A 22,112-nucleotide genomic window follows, 5' to 3' on the forward strand; every position below is an offset into this window, starting at 1 on the left:
TGCAACCTTAGCACACACTAATAGGAACTGAACAGAGGGTGGAGCAGAGTGGAGATACCATGGCCAGGCTCTGTTGTACTCCCTACAGGAAGGGGAACTTGATGGTACCATGTACTGATAAACTGCCTAGTAGCCATCCAATGAAGAAAAGTGAAAATGTCAGCTGTTGAGCCAGCAACTTTGGCAAAATCACTTTCCTCAGATGAACTTTGCTCATTATAATACTAAAGCACACATTCATCTCAAAGCTACCCACCTCGAAAGTACAGCCACCCCTCACTAAGCACGTGCTTCGTATTTTTACTGACTGTACCTTTAAAGGTAAAACGAGAGAATTCTACACCTATCAGTAACAAAAGTACGTATGAGTAGAGTCACTCAAGCTCCATCTAGAAGCGAAGAAATAATATAGGAATTAGGAAGGGGAGAAGTTAGGGAAGACTCCACTGTAACTGCTGGGGTCAGTTGATGGGCTGAACCTGTCTTCTCTCCCATGAGGATGCCTATTGGGTAACAACTATACTCTATATGTGCTTAATTATTAACTCCAGCTGGCTTTTATTAGCTATTAGATTGTGTGTATGCTATTTCATACTTGTTCTTACAGTCAGTGTACTATCAATGGCAATGACTAACCTTAACCTGCCATGAATCTGTATAATAAAAATTCTCAAATAAAATGTGTTTTGTGTGAATTTCCAGAAACTTGAGTAATTGACTTGACTAGTGAATCTGTCATTGTTGCAAATTATCTTAAGTTTTACTGAAACTTTCCATATTTTGTGTTTGTTTGTGAAACAGTTAGTTATAGGAACATCTTGATTTTAAGAAGTTAGCCTCTATGTTAGCACTATATTAGCACTTATTAACCAATGATGTATGGCTTGCTGTGATGCTTGTTACCTGAGCTGGTGTTACTTTAAGTCCCTATTCTCTGGACCATGTTAGCCTTAGTCCTTACTCTCTAGACCATAACCAGAACACCTAAGTTCTATTGTATGTAAGATGAGTTATTGGACAACCTGGCAAAGTAGGTATCTAGCCAGCCAACTTGGCATAACACTTACTTTTAAGGTGTCCTGAAGTGAACTACCTTCATTATAATACTAAAAAACACACCCACAGGTCAAGAAGATCCTTGCTCAGGTGAAAACCCTTCCTCTGCACAAGTGTAGTAACAGAAGAGAATGACACAACAGATATTAGAATCACACGGAAATCACTAACCGATCATTGTAACTGGGAGTGTATTACCTTACAATTTTTGTGTATAAAAGTAACAGTGAATTTGGCATGGGGGTGTGCTTGATTTGTGGCCATTCCACCTAGCACCCAGCACTACAATGAAGTGCCTGCTTATCTGCTTTGTGTAGATGGAGTTTTCATTCCCCAGCTAACATCACCATGAATCCCTGAATAGGGCAGTCAAATCAACCTCCGATACAGTGTGCTGTCCAGTAGAGTCTCTGTAGTGAGCTCTGACAGGCTGGTTGGGTCTCATCTTTCCTGGGACGTTGACTACTTAAACATAAAGGGTTTGGGAAAAACATTCCCTTTAACATGACAAAGGGTGAGCGTAATACCAAGAAAATGGGCCGAAACTAAAAATCATGTGGACAGTGATGCTAATTACACTGTTATTACTTCTTTTTATTCCAATAATTAGATCTGGACTAATAACAATCATACCCTTAAGACTTCAATTATACTAACAATAAATTCTTGGGTTGGCTTTACATAAAAGGTATACATCCACCTTGCTCAACTTTTTTAGCTTAACACTGGCTTAAGGAAAATAACGCCCATACCCACGCTGATCTCTTCTTCAAGAGGCTTAAGAAAAATCACAACATTCACTGGTACTGAGATTTTTTCCTGTTGTATAACCCCTTACATAAAAATTTTAAATGGTACTATCTACTGCCAGAAGATAGAGCTAACGATATTCATTTTTCTTAATATCAGTTTTCTGAGGTAGTAACATCACAATTACGATATACTTGTTTTAAAAATACTGTTTTTCTAACTATATTACCAATTCTTAAATGCACATCACCACAACATTACAGATTATAAACAAGGGGTTACTTACTTGTATTGCCTTGTGAGAATTAAACAAAGAGCTCTGTTTCCATACAGAAGATGGTTTGCAGGGCTTACAAAAAAGAATTATGAAGAGTTAGTAATGTGGATTACTTTTTAAAATCTTAAAAAGGAAAAATATAAAGTAAGTTTTCACAATAATTGTCTGCAAGCAATCTAGTACCAACAACTACATACAGGCTTCCTTGAACAGTCTCATTAATTTATAAGTTAAGTCACTGAAAATATCAGGTTTAATTATATAATGATTTCTAAGATTTGGGCCCATTAATGCAACTTCCAACCAATTCAGATCACTCCCAGCCTTGGGGCTGGAGGCAGGGGGAGGAGAGGGGAGAGAGAGAGATTTAAACTCCTTCTGCAACTCACTAGGCTCTGAAAAACATACTAAAGCACGCCTCAGGCAGTCAGAAGTATGGCTAGTATGCTCCTGACAATCTCAGCTTCGTTTAAAAAAAAATTAAAATATATAAACAAAATGCTAAAGCATCACCCCCAGCCTACCTAATGGAGAATGAGAGGCGAGAACCGATAAATACAATCCAGCAACCGCTTGAAAGGAAGCCAGTGGAGGATGCAGCTAGTTAGAGAACGAGTGTGATGATGTAGTTTAAAGTCAGCTCACACTGGGAGAGCAAGAAAGGGAAGACAGTGGACAGAGCAGGTGAAGAAAGATTCCCTACCTGCTAGACATCACTCAGCTATCCTTCACCTTCCAGCAGGATCTTAAGGATGAACAATGTCTAACGAACAGCTATGACAACATCTCAGCTATACAGCCCCTGGACCTCCTTTCCTGTTTCCAAGCCATGGGATTTCATTTGCTCTTTCACTGAATTCTGCTCGCTCCTCCCTCACCCCCATCATCTAGCTTGAGCAAAGCCTTCTTAGCCTGCTCCATCATCTCAGATACTGAAGTCAGCTTACACAACTTTTCAAGGACGCTGAAATCAGCTTGAACTGGGGATTGTAATGTATCCTACCATGTGACATAAAATCTGACGAAAGACATCAGCAAAATGCTAATCCTTTCAACTGCACAATTACAAAGCTACAGACTTTAAAATGAAAAAATGAAAGTTTGCACAATCAAATTTTTATGAAGGATGGTACTTTATAAATTTCACCACATTTCACAGACACCAGAACTTGTAAAAGCAGCATTTGCATGACTACAGCACAAGCAGCGATTACACCAAACCCGCGTTCTGTAACTAGTTGACATAGTGTCGACTACAGGAAGGGGGCAAATGCTCTATATGCATATGGCATAAATGCTCATGTAATCTGTCTCCCTGGCCTCTTTATAGAGCCCAGGAAAGTCTCCAAAGCCTTTCAGCAAATTACTGTTAGGAAGAAATTAAACAAGGTTTACAAAAGGAAACTAAGACTGTTGCATACAGAGTTGCCAAAATCAGATATTTAAAAATAAATACTTGTTCTTGTTCACTTGTTCCACATCACAGCTGAGATGATAAATATTTGCAACTGTTGGTCAGGCTGGAAGAGTATTCAGAAGGCATGACACCAAAAAGTGGCTGCTCATACCAAGTAACTTTCCTTCTTTTCAGGTTTACTATACTTACTGTTAGTCACTTTTAGATCAGCTTTAAACCCTAACAGGACTTCTGAGGCAGTAAAAGCGCAAACAACCACTAGTAGCAAGAAATAAAATAGAGCAAAGGATGTATTACATAGCATTTTAAAAAAAAAAAGATGTATCATTTGGCCTCTAAGTAGAATGGCTCATGCAAAACTATACAAAAATCAGGATAACTCTGAACACATATTATAAACACAATCTGGTTAACCAGTTTAGTTCTTACCAAAACTCTATGGCTTTAGTATATGACATTATAGCACGATGAAAGTCTCCTTGGGAAAATTCTTCATTTCCTTTCTGTTTCATAAATTCACTGTTCTGTGAAATCAAGAAAAAACAATTCAGCAACCAGTGTAAACAAACTCATTTGCAACGAGAAGAAAACAGCTAAAAGAAGCAGCTACGTTTTTATGCTTGTAAAACCAGAATGTTACATATGTATTATTAGTTGTAATTTAATACTTTTAATTCATTGCAATTAATATGCTTAAAATTGTACAAATGCAAATGCAGACAAGAATACAATGAACAATTAAAAAGCAAGACTAAGTAGAAGCTCTCCTGGATTCCATAATACAGCTGTCAACAAAAGCAAGCACGTGTCAAATAGCTGAGTAGGCTGACTACAGCACCGCTCAACCTGTTCCCTACTCAGTGCCTCTCAACGTAGCCCCTCAACTATGGAACTGTAGCAAGGACGACAGAGGAATTAACCACACTCCCATAGACAAAAAAAACCCAAACACCTACACTAAAGGAACCTATGGCAAAGTATGAGAGCATCTTATTTCTGTGTTAAAAGGATCAAGTTGAACGATCTTGTATCGGTGTTAACTGCATTTCCTTGAGCTTTTTGGGGAGGTGAGGAAGGGAATGCTGTCTAATGCACACTGGCAATGTAAACAACTAACGTTTTGTTTATTAGGCCAGGATCTCTCAAGGTAATTATTTATGTCAGGACAATTACTCACTCAAGCTTTTGAAACCTTTGCCTTTAATCATTTGCCCATTTTTACAAATCTTTGATCATTAACACCACATACAACCCTCACCAAAAAAAAAAAAAACCAAGAAAAAAAAACCACAACAGAAAAAGCACAAACACATTCTGATATAGTCTCTCACCTTCCTACAGTTTTCACAGGTCACAGCTTTGAATTCATCAACTAAATTACAATCTTCCAAAGCAACTTTATTAATGTAACGCTTGCCTGGAGACAAAATGCAGAAAAACACAGTGGGTAAAGAAATTACCAAAGACAAGTAGGATTTATCTGCTGCTGCTAAAACTCATGCTCTGTTTTCTGACTGAAAGTGAAATTTGACATACAAACTAAGTAACAGAAACAAACTAAGTAACAGAAACAAACTAAGTAACAGAAACAAACTAAGTAACAGAAACAAACTAAGTAACAGAAACAAACTAAGTAACAAATTAAGTAACAGAAATGTTCAGAATAAAATGAATTGCTATTGATTAAGCCCAAAATGACTGGCTGCAGACCATAAAACATTTAAATACTTGCCTAATTTCAAGCAATCAAGTGAAATTTGATTGTATTTTAAAAAAATTCCATTTTAAAAATTTGCAAAGATTTGTATTTTAAAGAATCCATACTTTGGCATTTAACTATAAAAAGATTCTTCTCTTTACATGCAAGTTCAGTTTCTACTATCCTGTCACTTACTGCAACAGCTGAGTTAAAACAGGTATGTGCAAAAGTAGAATATAAGCCATTTAACATACATCAAATACAGCCAGCCTGGAAGCTTTTTGTAATTTCAGCAGAAGTTCTGCTGCTCATATTAATATATCTTACAGTAACTCCCATGAGCTCATTTTATAAGACTAACATCTCAATTAGTATTTTGACAAAATCCTCTGCCAAACATTTAACAGAAAGACCCAAATAATATTTCCAGCAACATTCAACTTAACACTCAAAGGAATAGAAGGCACACATACAGCCCATGAGGGACACCAAAGTGAAAAAAGCGTTCTGAACTCCTGGTTCAAAAAGAGCACGTGCACTGTAAATATGACCCACATAAAGGGATTCAAGGAAGAATTGACTGGTGCAAACAAGAAGAAGAAAAAAAGAAAAAAAAAAAAAAAGCGCTCCACCACCACGATTTCTCTAGTCATTCCCACAATAATGAAACACATGCAAACATTAACTGACTCTCCTCATCATTTCTCCAGAACTGTTCATACTTACATTCAGTGAAGAAAATTTCAAGATAAATCCAACCACAATCACCAAGTTTCTCCAGCCTCTGCAGAATACTGACATCACCTGTGTATCTGACCCAATCAAGTGCGTCCCCAACATCAAAGACACCCTGTTGCAATTGAAGGAAAATAAAGAAAAAACACCATCCTAATTCCACACAAAGCAAAGTCTTAAAACCAACAAACACCACCCAAACCAACATCTCACTGGCAATATAATGGAAGCATTCCACGTAAATATAACAAACATTGCTCCTGATTTGTAAGCCTTTGAAACAGACAACAGCTCACAAATATAAATACCTGGATAACTCAAGCACAGCTTAATACAGCATATTGACACAATGAAAACAGTCATTCTTTCAACAGGAGACAGGGAAGCCATTTCAATTACAGAATTTGATTTAGAAACTTCTTTTAGACAACTGCACTCAAAATTGCTTCAATGTGAAATGACAAGCCTGGTTTAAAAAAGCAACATTCTCTAGGCTGCTAGACATGCAGGCTGGACTAAGATTTAATTCTGTAATCATGACTTCCCTTCTATTCAAACTAAATGCAATTGTTTGAGCTACAGAGCTTTAATTGTAGGAGAGGGATTGAGTGAAGAATGTCTGTTGCCTGGGATACTCCCACATTATTTGAGCCTCCAGATTTTGAAAAATAATGTAAAGACAAACATCACTAAAACACAGGAACTGGGTAATCCAGCAGTAATATACAGTTGTTCCTATTCTGCTTCTCCTGTTGCTACTGTCAGCTATGATAGTGCCTTCTAATTCCAAAGGTTTTATCTTAACTTTTGCAGTTAACCTATAGCAGGCAGCTGAAACTAGTAAGAGGGAAAAAAAGCGACAAACACAGTGAAATTAAAAACATTCACAGTCCAAAGTTTACAAGCTGAAAAAAGTAACTAGTTCTACTATACACTGAATTTGGTAGTGAAGATGGATCAGCAGGTTTCCAAACTACACACTTAGTCTGCCATTCACAGTCCTTCAGACTGAATTGGTATAATTATTTTAGAATCTGCTAAAAGATTTCCCACCTGTCTCCAAAGAGGAGAACTTTTGCATCATTTCAGTGATCAGGCTTAGCCGTGCTCATAGCCCTGTAGCCCCACCACGGCATACTGCCGTTGCTAGTAATAGGCCACAAGCTTTGTACAGACTGCAAGGCCACAAGACTGCTACTTGTCAGGTTTACTCTGAGCTTGTTCTGACCCGCCAAGAGCTCTGTTTTAACTTGGGTTAAATTGTACCAGCAGTTTTTCTTCTGACTGGGTGGTTATGACTAATCTGGTTTGAAAATAAACCCAAGTAGACCCTAGGGTGAGGAAGGAAAAACCATCAACAGCAGTCCTTGCAGCAAAGAACTCCACCTAGTGATGACTAAACCCCACACACGTAAACACTAGACAGAAGCCATTTGCTTTAGGATCCCAAGGAGCAGTGCAAGGATAAGCACAACACCTGGAAAAAGGTCAGCTTCTAGAAAGTGCACGTATTACAATTTTAAGTGTGCTATCTTATCATTAGAGTTTTTCTGTTTAGTAGTATTTGCTTGTTTGTTTGTTTCTTCTTCTGTAATAATTCATTTTGGGATACTTCAACTATACTAATAAAAGCTTCTTGTCTTTACGTGCAAAGCGTGTTTGCGTTCTGCCCATACCTAGCCTTTCAGCATAACACACCAACACCAGCACAGAGAGGAAAAAGCAAAACACAGCACATAGGACTGTATGCTTGTGGGAGGGAATCTAGAAATTTTCAAGACAAGGCAGAGAGAGCACAGACATGTCTGAAAGGAATAAGCCTTGAACAAGAAATGCCAAATCTGCAAGCAACCAACAAGTAAAGCCACCAGCAGGTACCGAAGTGGAACTGGAAGGCTGATGCACAGCCTAAACCCACCCAACCACACTGCAGTAGTGACCTCCAAGAGAAATCATTCATTTTCAGCATGTGTACCACCGCCAAAGTTCTCACTCATTTTGTCTTACACAGATTATATTTATTTCACAGTTCCTGTCACACAAAGATTTCATTTTGTGGCTCAGAGTTGCAACAGCTGCAACTGCAGTCCTATATACTACATACGCCATAAGCTACAGACTCAGTTTATTTGTTCAAGCATTTCAAAGTTTTGGATATTTGTACAAATATTTTCTTGGCATTCAAACATAAAGGAACATTCCTATTAAACACAACTGGAGAAACTTACATTTTCTATTCTGCTGCCAATTCTCAGTACACCACCAATAAAAGCTGGAACATTCTAGAAGAGGGACAGAAAAATAAAAAGCACGTTATTGACATCTGATAGCTTTAGTTTCTATCTGCTCGGGTTTAACTTGATAGCATTTTCTGTTCTGCTTGAATGCAGTATCATTTGGACAGTTGCTCTGGTCCACTTCAAAGTTTCAGGAAGTATTTTTGTATTAAGTAGCAAATCCCCTACCATTTTTTGTCGAAAACGTTGACAGGGACATAGAGTATGCATGGATGCTATGACATCTGTTTAGGAAAGCCAGCCACTTCAACCACTTCTGCAGTTATCTACACACCAAAGAACCATCTGACATATCCAATGAAAACCATCCAAAACAACAGTACTTCCTCTCCTGAGATCTTCTGCTCCTCCAAATACATTTTAGTATTGAATAGACAATCTTTAACATGCAGAAGGAGATAACAGGCTGAGGAAGTAAGAAGAGGGAAGCAGAGGTAAACAGGGAGATGGGAATATACTCAGACCCTCTCTATAAAGACTGAATGGGAGACTACCAGAGGAGGAAACAACACAACCCATCATACGAGACAAAATGAAAATACTGTAAGGACATTCTGAAGTACAAGGAGCTGAAAATAGAGCATTCTGGTAGCCTGAAGGAGGAAGCAGCAAAAAGAGCGTAGGGAAGTATGAATCCACAAGGTCAATATAAAACATAAATACCTAATCACAGAAAGTCACATAACAGTAAGGCAGACTGGGAAAGTGTAGCTTGCAGTTGAGCACAGAATTTAAACAAATGGATATTTTTTTAAATGTGTCATATCTAAATTTTAAAAAATAATTAATAAAATTATCTTCCCTTCAGCCACTAAGAACGTTGCTTATATCGTTCTCTCCTCTGCACTGGTGTGTTTCTAAGCCAGCAACAATGGTGAATTTTAAATATAATTTGTTGAATTAGGGGAAAAAAAAAGGGGGGGGGGAAGTATTTAACTTGTTCATCTGCGAATGGTGCCATTTTTCCCACAGATGTGACTCTCTCTTTTAGCAATTTAAAAGGGATTCAATCAACTGTATTATTGACTCTTCAGGTATTTAGTAAGTTATCCCAACTGTAATAAAACCTATGGACTCACTTTCTAGAAAGCTGCAACTCAACTACCAGACAATTTATTCACTCCGGCAAAAGGAAAAGTCTAATTTACAATATAATCCCAAGATGCGTAAGTTAGAGATTTAATTAACCTATTATACTTGAAAAACGTAAAGTTAAAACACAGTACTTACAACAACTTTCTTAATTAAATCAACAAGGTCTTCCAAAATCTCTAAAGCACAGAGTCTCTTCCAATTCTGGTCTAAGACCTGCGAACTGCTTAGAAACAGAACAAGTTATTATTCAGAAAAATAACACTGCGTTGCATGGTCTTAATTCTAACTTTAAGGTAATTAGATCTAAGCAAGAACATGGTTACAAACTCAAATCAAGTCCAGGGTGGGATGGGGAAGAGCTGCAAAGCTTTTGGCACTTTGGAAATAAACGACATCCATTGAAGTACTTAAACACACTTTTCGATTCCAAACTTCAGAAACCCATTCTTAATATTTTCTTCTGTATATTCATGAACTATGCCTTCTGACCTTAACTAAGTTAGCCCACAGATAAAAACATTCCTGCAGACAGTTTAACCACTACTGAAATTATACAAAGATCTTTCACAGGTAACCAAAATTAAAAAAAAAAAGGTAAAGGCTGATGAAATCACTTCAAGAATATGATTACTTACATCCAATCAGCTACCAAAGAATTACTTTCACTTGTGAAGAGAAAAGGCCAAAAGATGTGTATTTTAATAACGTTGCAATATTCTCTTAGTACTTCAACTGGCTGACTGCACCATACTTCACAGGGATCAACATCTTCAAAGAAAGAGTTAGGAATTAAGACTACACAGTTCAGGCATTACAAGTAATCAAAGTCCAAACAAACATTCAAAAACATCAGTTATTTCCATACTGTATTCCTAAGTACTATCTAACCAAAAGAAGAAAACTTAAACACTCTAAATACATCTAGCAACTTAAGGGTTTTTTTATAAATTGAAGGGCAAGAGGGAATCGATATGGAAGTAAGAATAGAGCCCTGCTGGCAGGCTTTATATTCCTTGCTCAAGGAACTGCCTGTGTTCTGAATTATATTGATGTAACACATTAAATACATAAATGCAGCCTGCTTCTACATAAGGATCCTAACAAGGGCTGCGAGCCATTTAATGGCTATAAGGGGTGCTATCTTCAAGATAAAACAAAAGCCATTTTAACTGTACCCATTCAATTATTTTCTACAATAAATCCAGGTTAGTGTGGCACATAGCCACACGGTACAAGAAGATCAGCAATATTCTTTTCTCCAGAGGTCATTATGTGCAGTGCCTGGCTCTTTCAAAAATATAATCTATTCCCCTCAGAGACTGTCTTTAAAAGGTAAAGATCCTGATTAGATTACTAAGGTGGCATCATATACTCTCAGACCAGAAGCAATATTACCCGAGAGCATGAATGTATGCAAAAATTCATTTTACACAGCTGGCTCTGTTCACCTGAGTTTCCTATATATTACAGGTTACCATTTGTATAGTGAATACAGTTTTGAAGGACTTGTACTCTTGAGCCACATGCTTTTCTGCAACTATTATAATTTTTTTAAAAAATAAATGCAAAACTTAACCTACAAAGATCAACTTGAAGATGTCTTTAACCTATACAGCTAAAATATAGCTACAATTAAAATACAGGGAAAGAACACAAGCCTTAAATCTCCATCCTTATAACATTAATTGATTGCATATATGTACATATCGTATTGACTATTTGCATTGTTCTCACAAATGTATAGCAGTCTTCTGCACATCACATTGGGACAAAAAGATGAGAACTCTTCCAGTGTAAAAGAACGTACCAGTACTTCTGCTCAGAAACAGTAATTATCTACTTATTCAGACAAAAGAAGGGAAAAAGTGAAATAGCAATCAAAAAGATCCAAACTCAGTACAAAAAGTGCATTAGAAAGTTAAGTAATACTGGCTTAGTCTACATACCTGTTTTAGGCTTATGCGGCGGCTGCTGTTCAAACACTCCATGACCCTAAAGATAAACGTATTTTTTAACATTACCCACCTTGCAAATGTGCTACACTAACTATAAGCAATGATTGCTTAACTGTTTCTTAGTATTAAACCAACTGTTTACATCAGAGAAAGGAAGGAACAGTGACAGAACACAGAAGTAATTTCCAATTCCTTTTCTCAAGAAAAGGTAATTATTGAACATATTTAAACCAGTATGAAAGATGGTCTATAGTTATATCTTCATAAACAAGCAGCACGATCAAACCAGAAACAAATCTATAAAGCAAAGTATTTGGTACTGGGCAGCTTACTTTCACATGATACACTCTTTCTTTTAGTCTGCATTGGTTCAAATTAGTCCCACAGACAGACCACCCATTTGTGGCTGATGCACATTACCTATACTCTTAAAAGCACCCTCTGGATTAGTTTCATCCCCAATGAATCCCACTAGCATACTCCAAGATCTCTTCACAACTTAAGCCAAAACATGAAAGACAGGGACAGTTGGGATATTTGCTTCAGGAGTGTTCTCTTGATTCAAACTAAAATACTAATGCAGACACATTAATTAACAAAATTAATAATTAACTAGCATTATTTAGTTATCTATTATCAAATATAATTATTTAGTTGTTAACTAAAATAATCGTGCATACTCCAAGGACCTAGACAGAAAAAATATTTTTATGTACCTACTTGCTCTGAACAGGAGCAAGTTCAATTCAATTGAATTGAATTCAATTGAATGTTCATTCAATGCTCACCAGCATCTTGCTGTCTTCTAAGACCAATCTGAGGAGGGTGAATACCCCATGCTTTTCCCCCCCCATCCCGTTTCCCCAAGAATAAAACACTATTGGTACTCCCTATTCTCCCACATGTTTCTGCACTTCTGACAACGGTTTTCTGAGGAAAACAAGAAAAAGAAAGTCTGCAATATTTTGCACTACCAAACAACAACCCCCTTTGGAAACAGTCTTTGTAATTCATATTAAGCACAACCAAAAGGCAAACAAAGCAAACTGGGGGAAAAGCATGTTTACTAGAGTTATTTAACACAATGGTTTAGATGTCGTCTCATGAAAAAAAAATACCTGCATATCCATTAAAAACATGTCTATAAATCAACAGTTATAAATGTCTGGGAAAACTTGCTAGTTTAAGCAATATATTTAATTGCGCTAGTATTCCAAAAAGTAAGAATTCAAAATCGGGTATTAGACAGCAGTATAACGTTCAAGAATATCTATGTAAACATGTTTAAGATGACACCACCAGTTTTCAAAAAATAATAATGAAGTTTTGACAATTAGTGCATGTGTATTGAAGTAAATATACATACATCAAGGAAGCAGAGTGAGTTATTGATTTACTACTTCATGGCAGCATACTGTGTCAATACTTTAATGGGTTCAAAACCTAGTACTCCATATGAGCCTCTCAAGCTGAATAATAAATGACTTCAGTCCATTTTACAGATCCCTAAGTAGTCTATTATTTTCACAAATATTACGTGTCATTTAATAAATACTACATATCATGTCTATGTATTGCTGTATTACCATGGCAAAGAAATGCAAAGCTATTTCTGAATACAACTGGAGAACAGTATAAAAACAAATTACCAAACACATCTTTTATAAAGTTTCTTTAACAGACCTTTATTTTTTCAGTGGCAGACTTTCTGGAAATACTAGCCTGCTCTGCAAGGACAACTTACTAATCTGACTTAAGGTGACGACAAGCATTCACATGATTTCAGCTGAAGTAACGTTTCTGAACTATTACAACATTACATGTAAATCAAGGCTTACTCTCAAAAACAACTTGTAACATTGACGTATTTAACAGACCAGGACATTCAATAACCTAAGATGAAAAAAATTAACCAATTTCAAAATCAGTTAATCTTGAAAGATGACTGAACATCTCCTTCACTCCATAGCCAGGATTTTGCTATAGTATTTAAAAACAAACAACACACACACCACCATACACACACCACCCCTCTAAACATCATTCTCATGGTGGTATTCCCATCAAAGCAAACCGGAAAACCAAGATTTAGCACTTGCACAGAATCAAGGGCTTTCTTTCCATAGCACTGCATACGCATCACCTTAAGAGATAAAACGTCTAGTATCTTATGCTAACGCAACTGTTACTTTATTTTGTCCACAGTACATAAAACCCCCCAACTTTATTGATATAAACAATGTCCAAAACATTAACGTGGGTAGCAGCCCCTTGTAAAGCTACAGCTTTACAAATAAGAAATTCAATTTACCTGGACTTTCTATTTCTGCACAGGAAGAATAGTAGGCCAGCTAGCCTGTATTTCATAGCAGCAACGCTTAGGATAAATAACTCATAATTGAACTCTCAAAGCAGCAGAAAGATTAACTACCACATTCAAGAGCTCCTTACACATAGCAAGAAGGGGGAAATAAGATTAAAGAATGCATTCTTAAAAATATTAAATCAAAAAAGCAGTACAGTTTATTCAATACAAGAAAATTAAGTGAGTAGAGGCCTTATTGGGCACAAAAAACCTATAAAAAAATTACGAGATGACAAGAACAAAGACTGGGTAAACACTGCAGTTAATTTGCAGACTTGAACTTACACAAACTAAACTGTGATAGGTTTGCAATTAAAGGAATTTAATGTCACTCTGAGGTATAGCATCCCAAGTACGGCCTGGACACACAGCCAACAAGTTGGTCAAGTTCTGCTAATAGAACCTATGCATCACTGTCCAGTTTTACATAGTTGTATACGTATTCAGTAAAACTTGCCTGATAGATGATGCGGTCTCTATGCTCCACCCCGATTTAGTGCTCTTGCAAGTGACTATCATACAGTGATATAAGGTACCTTTGCATCAGTTCCAATGAATCAACACCAGCAATTATTCTACAACAGATCAGAACACCCTGCAAACTCTTCACCTAGTTTCAAACCTACTTACCGATTCGCAGCAAGATTTATCATCAACATAAAAAGCCAAGGCTGCCAAGTCGGATTCGGATATAGGTTCACCCCCATGGTATCTGATCCTGAAAGAAAAGGATTATGTGAAATACACAAAGGGAAAGCAGGAGGCAAGTAATGCGTGCTTTGCGCAACTTGAAATGACCACAACACTGAATTACACTTTACAGTTTTACGGAAGAGGTGTTACTTTTACATAGCATAGGTTAAGGTTTCAAACAGTAACCTAAAGCATCAGTTAAATGCTAATTAAATCGACGAACTCAAAAGCCTCCCCAGTCCCTGGCGCCCGACAGTACTCCAGCACGCTACCTCACACGGGACAGGCAGGAGCGGGAACGGCGGTTTGCACCGGCTGGGTCAGGGGGCCCATCGCGGGAGCCGCTGCCGCGCCCGGGGAGCGCGGAGCCGAACGCCCAGCCCGCTGCGCCGGGCAGCCCCCACCGGGCCGCGTCCGTCCGCGACAGCCCCGCCGCAGCGTGGCGGGGGCCGGCCGGGCTCCCCGCTGCCGTTAAGCCTCCGGAAGCCTCGAGGCTCGCCACTGACGTGTCGCAGCCAGGCGTCTTCCGCCGAGCCAGCCTTGCCCGTGCCCGGTCCTCCCCGCGGCAAATGGCTCCAGCGACCCGGAGAGGCTGCGCCGCGGCTCCCGTGGCCGACAGCACCGCTCCCCGCCCCAGGCGGGCCGGGCCGGCTGTCACACTGCCGGGGGACTCGGGAGAGACGGGCGCCACCTTCCCGGCCTCAGCCCCAGCCCTACTGACGAAGCGGAGGCACGGAGCGGTGGGAGCGCCCAGCGTCCGCCGCGCCTTCACTCGCCGACCCCCCTCAGCCGCCCGCCGCGCTCCCCTCCGCCTCCGTAGGGCCGCGGCCGCTCCCCGCTCCCTCAGCGAGCCCCGCCCACCCGCCCGCTACGCGCGCCGGCACCCCCGCCCCGCCCCGCTGGGCGCTGGCTACTGGCTACTTCCCGCCCGACGTCACGGGAGCGAGCCAACGCGCGGGGAGCAGCCGGTGGTCCCCGCCTGCCGCGTGCTCAGGGGCTGTGCGCACGCGCCCGCTGCACGGAGCTGGCGGGGCGGGCGGCCCCCTGCGCCCGCGCATGTGCGGCCCGGCGGGGGGGCGGCGGTGCGGGACCGGGACCGGGACGGGGACGCGGGCGGGGGCGGGGCCGGGGGCGGGGCGGCTGGGCGCTTCCGCCTCCCTCCGGCTGCGGGGGAGGGTGTCCTGGGTGTGGTTTCCTCCCCAGGCTAGGCCGCGGCCTCGGCAAGGAGGCAGAGCGGCTTTGCCGGGCGGGGCGGGGGGCTGCGGGTGGGAGGGGGTCGGTCGGTAGCACCGCGGCCCCTCAGTGTCCGTTGAAGCGCCGCGGCAGCGGCCGCCACGGGTGGCGCTGGGCAGGCGCCTGCGCTGAGGCCCCTCACCGGGGCTGAGGGGAGCGGGGCCGCCTGCCTGCGCGGGCTGGGCGGCAGCACCGGCGGCGTGTGCGGCCTCGGTTCCCGCACTGGGGAATACCGGCGGCTTCCGGGAGGAACTTGCCGGCAAGCCACTAACAGCTTCTTACCGTGTGTCCCCGCCTGCCACCCCCCCACCCCCCCGGGTTAAAGGGAAGAGACCGCTATGGTTGAAAACTCTCCAGCCCCTTTGCCAGAAAGGGCAATATATGGATTTGCTCTTTTTTTAGGATCGTGGTTTGGCTTTAGTAAGTATACTGGGTACCGAGTACCCCACCAGGCAGTGTGGCTTTGTTTACGAGGCAAGTGTAGCTCTAAGGCTGGCTGGAACGGGTCAGGATTGTATTAACACCCTGTTGCAAGGGCACATGGTGAACTGAGTGAGCGTTACTTGCTGGACCTGTCAGTTGTTGCAAAGATGTGTCGTTGCCTTTTGTCATTTCCTCATGTTTTGTCTTTAATCTTACTATGGGATCCTTAGTAATATTAATGGAGTCAAGGTATTTGAAAAATTCTCTGTATTCTCATTTTAGTAACTTTTTTACTTGAATTGCATACATTGTCACTATTCAGTAACCATTCAGTAGATATTCAGTATATTCAGTAGATAACAGTAGTTTAACTTTCCCTACCCAAACACTGGGGAAAAAAAAGAAAAAATGCAGTAAATTATGTCAATCTGGTCAACAGCAATGGACAATTATTCGCATTACACCAGCGTATCTTTGCTGGTATGACAGGTGCTTTAGCATTTCACTGGGTGTATCTTGTGTGCCCACGCAGGACCAAGGCTTGAGAGGCTGAGAACACTTTTTCAACATAAGAAAAGATGCAGCAAATATATTGCAGTCGAATAATAAACTAGGAACCTACTGTAAGTTTCTCACCCTTGGGAAGTAAGTCAAAATGAAATGTGCCTCTCACAGGAAGCCACTGTGGCTCCATACCTTGTGTCACTGGTTGCTAACTTTTTGCCCTCACATTTTTTTAAACCTTTCTCTGGATTTGTTGCAAGGGAGAAAAATTTCTTAGTATTTGTTTTGTTGGCATGAAAATGATTAGCTTGTCAAGAATCAGAAAGTATTTCCAGTAGCTTTTGCTGAACAGTTCCACCCAAGCACTGCAATTCTACCAGCTTTTCTTTCAACCATATGACCCGCTGTGTTACCGTTTTTTGCTTTAATACTTTTGTCAGAGTCATTTGGCATCCTTTTGCTGCGGGTTTTTTGTTCTGTAGTTCAACTTGCTAGTAATTCTTGTCTCTCTACATAGGAAATCAGAAACTAAATGTTAAAGCAGATATAAAAATCATATCATGTAACCAGCTGCAAAACATTGCCCCCATATTGGGTAGTTTTTTTGTCTGAGAGGCATATTCTACAATGTTTTGGTAGAGCTGTTTTGGTTTAAATAGTGTAAAAGCCAAATACTATCTCAGCATGTATCAGTAGAGAAGTATTGCTCTTAAACTTAGGGAGTAAGTCTAAAACAGTATCAGTTGTACTATTATGACTCTTTAATTCTTTTGTGCAGTATTGTATCTTATCTGGGCATATGTTCCTGAGACTTGGCTGTTCTCATTGGGACTAACATACTGGCCTCAAAAGTAAGTTCAACCAATTAAACCCTTTAGCCTGAATATGTGTAAGTGTAGAACACCCTGAATTATTTTCAAATTACAAAACTTTTTTTTAAGTACTGACATTGTATTTAATCCATTTTTTCCTGTTGATAAAGGACCAATCTTTGTGAAGCATTTTTTTAATGTAGATAAGTAGCTATGATGAGCATTTTTCATTATGTAATGAAATAAATAGTATTTGAGTGTTCTGTGATAAATTTGACATTTTGTTTTCAGGAAGTTTGCCAATGAAAATACAGTAAACGTTAAACCATAATTAAAAAAACAAAACCCTTCTGTAGGGAATCTGTTTGGTGGTTTATACCAAACTAGCTACAGCGACCCTGCAGTCAGTGATCTTGGGAGAGGTCAGGGTCTATATTCAGAAGTGTTTCTTTTTCTTCTTGGCTAAGTTTGTGCTGGATACAGTAACAACCACTATATTAAACCTGTTATATCATTAGGTATTTGTTATTGTTAATCTTTTGTTATTTGTTAATCTTTTTCCTCAGATACTGGGCAGTTGCTTTGCCAGTGTACCTACTAGTTGCTATAGGAATTGGTTATATATTACTTTTTGGTATTAACATGATGAGTACAGCTCCACTGAACTCAACGCATACCATTACAGGTAATTTTACTGGTGTTTTTTAAGATTTTGACACTTAACTGGTAATTTCTGTAAATACATATAATGTAGCTACATATAATATAAACCAAATTTATGCCTTTAAATATTTTGATGTAGAAAAGGAGTTCTTGGAAGTACTGGAGTGAAATGATAGCCACAAGCCTGACTGTTCCCTCTTTGCCATCTTATGGCAGGGGTTTGCAACTAGTAGAGCGTACTTTATTAGTAGAACAGACCACATTAGGGGAACAGGGCTTAGGCATGTGAAGATCTCCCTGCCATGCACCTTGCATTACAAACCAGTGAGTGTCACGGGAGGAAGGAGGTGAGTACCTACCTGGCAGCAGCAGAAGTGGGAAGGCATGCAGGAGTCAAGGTGATGCAGAGGTGGATGCTGCAGTATTGAGGCCTGATCAGATATGTTAGTGATTCCCTGTCTAAAAAAAAGCTGTTCTTCAGGGTTTTCTCTCAGCTTTTTTGTAGACTTTACTCCTGTCAAGGAGACATGTTCTAAGCATTCACAATATTCTCCAGGCATCTTTCTCTACATGAGGAATTCCACCGCTATTTGCAGGTGGCCATTTTTGTTACAAAACATGCAGACTCTAAAATTTGTCAAGGAAGTTGCCTATTGCTGACTGCTGAAGTTGCATTGTTTTAACAAGCTGTGTTCATTGCATTACATTACACTGAACTGCTAAGGAAAAAAATCAGTCAAGGCTGCAGTTCAAATGCATTACTCCAGTGCTTCTGTCAAGAACTGCCCTTTAGTCATCTTTGTGTTCCTGGCTGCTCATTCACACTCTCATGTCACCCTCTTGTTTGATGTCAACCTAACAGTTTGGCTGTATGGCAGGTGGGATGGGGGACCTACTCTGTTTGAAAAACAACTATTAGAAAGTTTTCTTTTTCAGAGGAAACAGTTTGGTAATGTGTGTTCAGAGTGCACCTGTAAAAATGTTTATGCTGTTAGAGGAATCGTTGTTGTGTGGTGATGGGAACAAGCAGCCAAGATGAAGGGAGGGTGGACAGCATCTCTCGGCAGAAATCCTAGTACAGGTGTTTAAACTACAGACTGAGCTATTCACTGTGGGGGTTTTTGTTTGTTTGTTCTTTTTATCTTTGGGTTGTTATGGCTTAATGTCATATGGCATCTTAAGGCAAGCAAAGTCCCAGGCAGTGATTTCAGCAGAAGGGTAGGGTTGATTTTTTCAGGGGCTCTGATAATATGTTGATGATGTAAAGCATTTCTGATGACTGTCTTGTTACACCTCAGCAAGATGGGATTTTCAGCATCAGTTATAGTAGCTGAATTTATAGTGTTCCATTATATGAATTTCTTGAAAGAAGAGTCTTTAATACATGAAATGTTCTCGTTGTCTCCTGTAGATAACTATGCAAAAAAACAGCAACAGAAGAAATTTCAAGAAGAAGCAATTCCAGCATTGAGGGATATTCCCATCAGTGAAGTAAACAGAATGTTTTTCCTTCCTGATAAAGGAATCTGCAATAGCAGATAGTTATTAGGATCTGTTTGAATAAAGGATTAGTGGAAGTGTTACATAAGGAAAACCAAAACTCTCTAAGCTAAATAACCCTCTTTCTGCTGTAGAACAAAGCTTTTTTTTTCTCTCTCTGACTTCCAAACTAAATTTATGTTAACATGTTTTGTTGAGATGGCTTGATTTTATTACTATGCATGTGCCTTAATAATCTGCATTGGCATGAGACTTATGTCACATTAATCTTGTTTTAATCATCACAGTTTCTCATTGAATGCAACCATACCTTAGAGTGTGGCCGTGCTAGTTCATGAGCACGACTGGACTGGCAGTGCAGGCTGGTACCAGTGTATCCAGACCCATGGTAGTTTAATATACATATTGAATGCAACTGGACTGGTAGTGGTAAATTGAACATCGCCTAGAATTTAACCCTAGCTGCACCCAGCCTCTCACCTTGGTAAGCAGAGTTGGAAGGCGGGGAGGGGGAGGTTATTTCCTGCTAAATTACTCCATTCCCCTTTAACACAACAGAAAATTGCTTTAAAATAACAAAAACCAGAAAATATCTAACCATCCTTGTGAGTTTAGAATAGTATTCTATTACTTGTAGATTTCTGCTTGTAATTTCCCTGTGAGAGTGAAAGGAAAAGAGCTTTTGGACGTAGCTTAACCTATTTCCTGTTGAATTCAAGGAGAGAAAATGTGTTCTGCTAGTCAAATGCTTGAGGAACTTCTTTTTGCAAGTGATGTTAATTTGAAGTGTTTACATTGTAGATATACGGTTTTCATTTGTAAATATTAATAAAATGTAGCTATTTTTTGGTTATATTTAGCCATTTTTCTGTGGTTCTGTATTTGCCCTGGGTAAAGGTGTGTAGTGGTCCAATTTTATTTACATAATTCTTTATTCAGCAAAATATGTTGATTTTCCACCCCCGCCACCCCACCCCCCCAAATTGGTGGGTTTATGGAAATAACAAGATCACCAGGAATAAGGAAGGTAGGTTGTGAAGATTTTCTGAAACAGGTCTTGAAATTACTTTTTTTTTAACTGTTCTTAAGAATACTGAAAACTATGCTCAAGGAAATTTGTGGAAATAAAGGAACCAAGAAGTCCATCTTATTGTCTAGGTTATGGCACAAAGCACAGTAACTTTTTATGGCAGTGGTTCAGATTCTTAAACGGTGCCTTTTCTTTCATGTCTGCATTACTGAGCAGAGACCCATTTTTTATTTACTTTCTTCAAAGAGACAAACCCAGTTATCTTCAGTAGTCAAGGTTATTTGGTTTGGTTATAAAAAACAGTCAGTAGAGTCTTGTTATTGTTTGTTAGGTCTATAAGCCAACTTCGGACCAGCAGAGAACTTAGTTAAAAACATCACTATTTCATTAAAAGATAAAAAAGAAAAAAAATTCTGTGAAGAATTTTATGCCAGTTCTTTAGAAATCAGTCAAAACAACCATCAGCTGCTGTGGGAAGTCTTAAGGCTTGGTAACAGTCAGTCTGGTATGAGTAAGAAATTTGTAGCTTCTTGGTCCTCTGGTCTTCAGTAGTTTGCTATTTTTTCCTCCTGCATTTGAAGAAAAAAAACATACTAAGTATTATGTATAGGAGAAAAACTTCTTAATGAAGGAAAAAATGCTCTTCAGCGTTTCATTCTAACATAGTAGGTTTTAGGTATATTGGTGGTGGTGGGCATTTCATAAGAATTGAGTGTTTGTACCTAAGCCAAATTATTTTTTGTTTGATAGTTGTAGACTTCTTTGTGAAGTTCTGGGTTTTACTTTGTCCCAAGTTGCTAGTGTTTCACCCTCCTGCCATGATTTTGCCCTTCTGTTAATTTTAATTTACATGCTCAAACACCCATATACAGGGTGAATTCAAGATTTTATGATCAACAGATATTAAGATGTGTTTACTCTTTCATTAATTCTCTAATCACGTTGTAGACACAGAAGTATTGACTGTAGTCTTTTTTTTCTGTATAATTTCTACCTATGTTCTATGTTCCTTTTGCTTTCTGAGAAAGCAATTTTGTTTTTAATTCTAAATTAACAAATGAAGGTCACGTTTCTGGTATCATTTGATGTAAGGATTAATTCAGTCCCCTGTTAAGGATACCCAAATCCCTTCAGGATAAAGAAAAGCTACTGGAAAATGCCCTCAAGCCCTGAAAGCACACAAATTAAAGGACTGTAAACCTTGGACAAAGATTGTATCAGTGATGAATCTGCCATTTCATTTAACTGCAGACTTCACAATTATGGGAAAACTAACAGAGATAACTGAGTGAGTAGGCAAAATGGGGCCATTTGTTTTAGTAAAACTTGGCAGGCATGAAACTCAATCTTTGCTTTTCTGTCACTACTGTGTAGCAGTGCTTCAAAGACACTATAGCGGCCTTCTCTTCAACTTAGGAGTAGTGTTTGACACTTCAGAAATTGCCTCTGTGATCAAAATAAAACCAGATAACACAGTGTATGTGGGCTAATAAATATATTTTAGGGAATTGCAGGTGTTTGGGACCCATCATTTCATGATCTTGCTTATGACTGTGATTAAGGAAAAGATGCATAACTCTGCCAGCAAAGAGAAGAGTGATTCTGCAT

At 39.5% G+C, this 22,112-nt stretch overlaps 2 protein-coding genes across 2 annotated transcripts in view; one reads left to right on the forward strand and one right to left on the reverse strand.

Annotated features, from left to right (window-relative positions):
• Nucleotides 1–15,192, reverse strand: part of TTC3 (tetratricopeptide repeat domain 3) — a gene marked incomplete at its 5' end in the record, with an annotated part of 72,451 nt that extends 57,259 nt beyond the window's left edge. Inside the window, 10 exons of the mRNA XM_027786494.2 lie at nt 2,093–2,155; nt 3,930–4,024; nt 4,832–4,917; nt 5,926–6,049; nt 8,163–8,216; nt 9,462–9,546; nt 9,962–10,094; nt 11,273–11,318; nt 14,277–14,364; nt 14,612–15,192. Of these exons, the coding sequence (XP_027642295.2) occupies nt 2,093–2,155; nt 3,930–4,024; nt 4,832–4,917; nt 5,926–6,049; nt 8,163–8,216; nt 9,462–9,546; nt 9,962–10,094; nt 11,273–11,318; nt 14,277–14,364; nt 14,612–15,192 (1,355 nt within the window). The remainder of the gene's footprint in view (nt 1–2,092; nt 2,156–3,929; nt 4,025–4,831; nt 4,918–5,925; nt 6,050–8,162; nt 8,217–9,461; nt 9,547–9,961; nt 10,095–11,272; nt 11,319–14,276; nt 14,365–14,611) is intronic.
• A 376-nt stretch (nt 15,193–15,568) lies between these two features.
• On the forward strand, nt 15,569–20,327 carry PIGP (phosphatidylinositol glycan anchor biosynthesis class P). The gene is made up of 4 exons (XM_005229490.4): nt 15,569–15,992; nt 17,278–17,350; nt 17,878–17,996; nt 19,386–20,327. The coding sequence occupies exons 1-4, from the start codon at nt 15,911–15,913 to the stop codon at nt 19,514–19,516; spliced, it is 405 nt and encodes a 134-aa protein (XP_005229547.1). The 5' UTR covers nt 15,569–15,910; the 3' UTR covers nt 19,517–20,327.
• The last annotated feature ends 1,785 nt before the right edge of the window (nt 20,328–22,112 follow it).

The sequence above is a fragment of the Falco peregrinus genome, chromosome 4, assembly GCF_023634155.1.
Source record: "Falco peregrinus isolate bFalPer1 chromosome 4, bFalPer1.pri, whole genome shotgun sequence".
Taxonomy (NCBI): Eukaryota; Metazoa; Chordata; class Aves; order Falconiformes; family Falconidae; genus Falco; species Falco peregrinus.

Excerpts from the sequence above, each read along its gene's own strand:
- PIGP (XM_005229490.4), top strand. The coding sequence starts at position 15,911 with ATGGTTGAAAACTCTCCAGCCCCTTTGCCAGAAAGGGCAATATATGGA. Across the intron at positions 15,993-17,277 it reads AGGATCGTGGTTTGGCTTTA|TATTGTATCTTATCTGGGCA; the intron begins GTAAGTATACTG and ends TCTTTTGTGCAG. Across the intron at positions 17,997-19,385 it reads CTCAACGCATACCATTACAG|ATAACTATGCAAAAAAACAG; the intron begins GTAATTTTACTG and ends TGTCTCCTGTAG.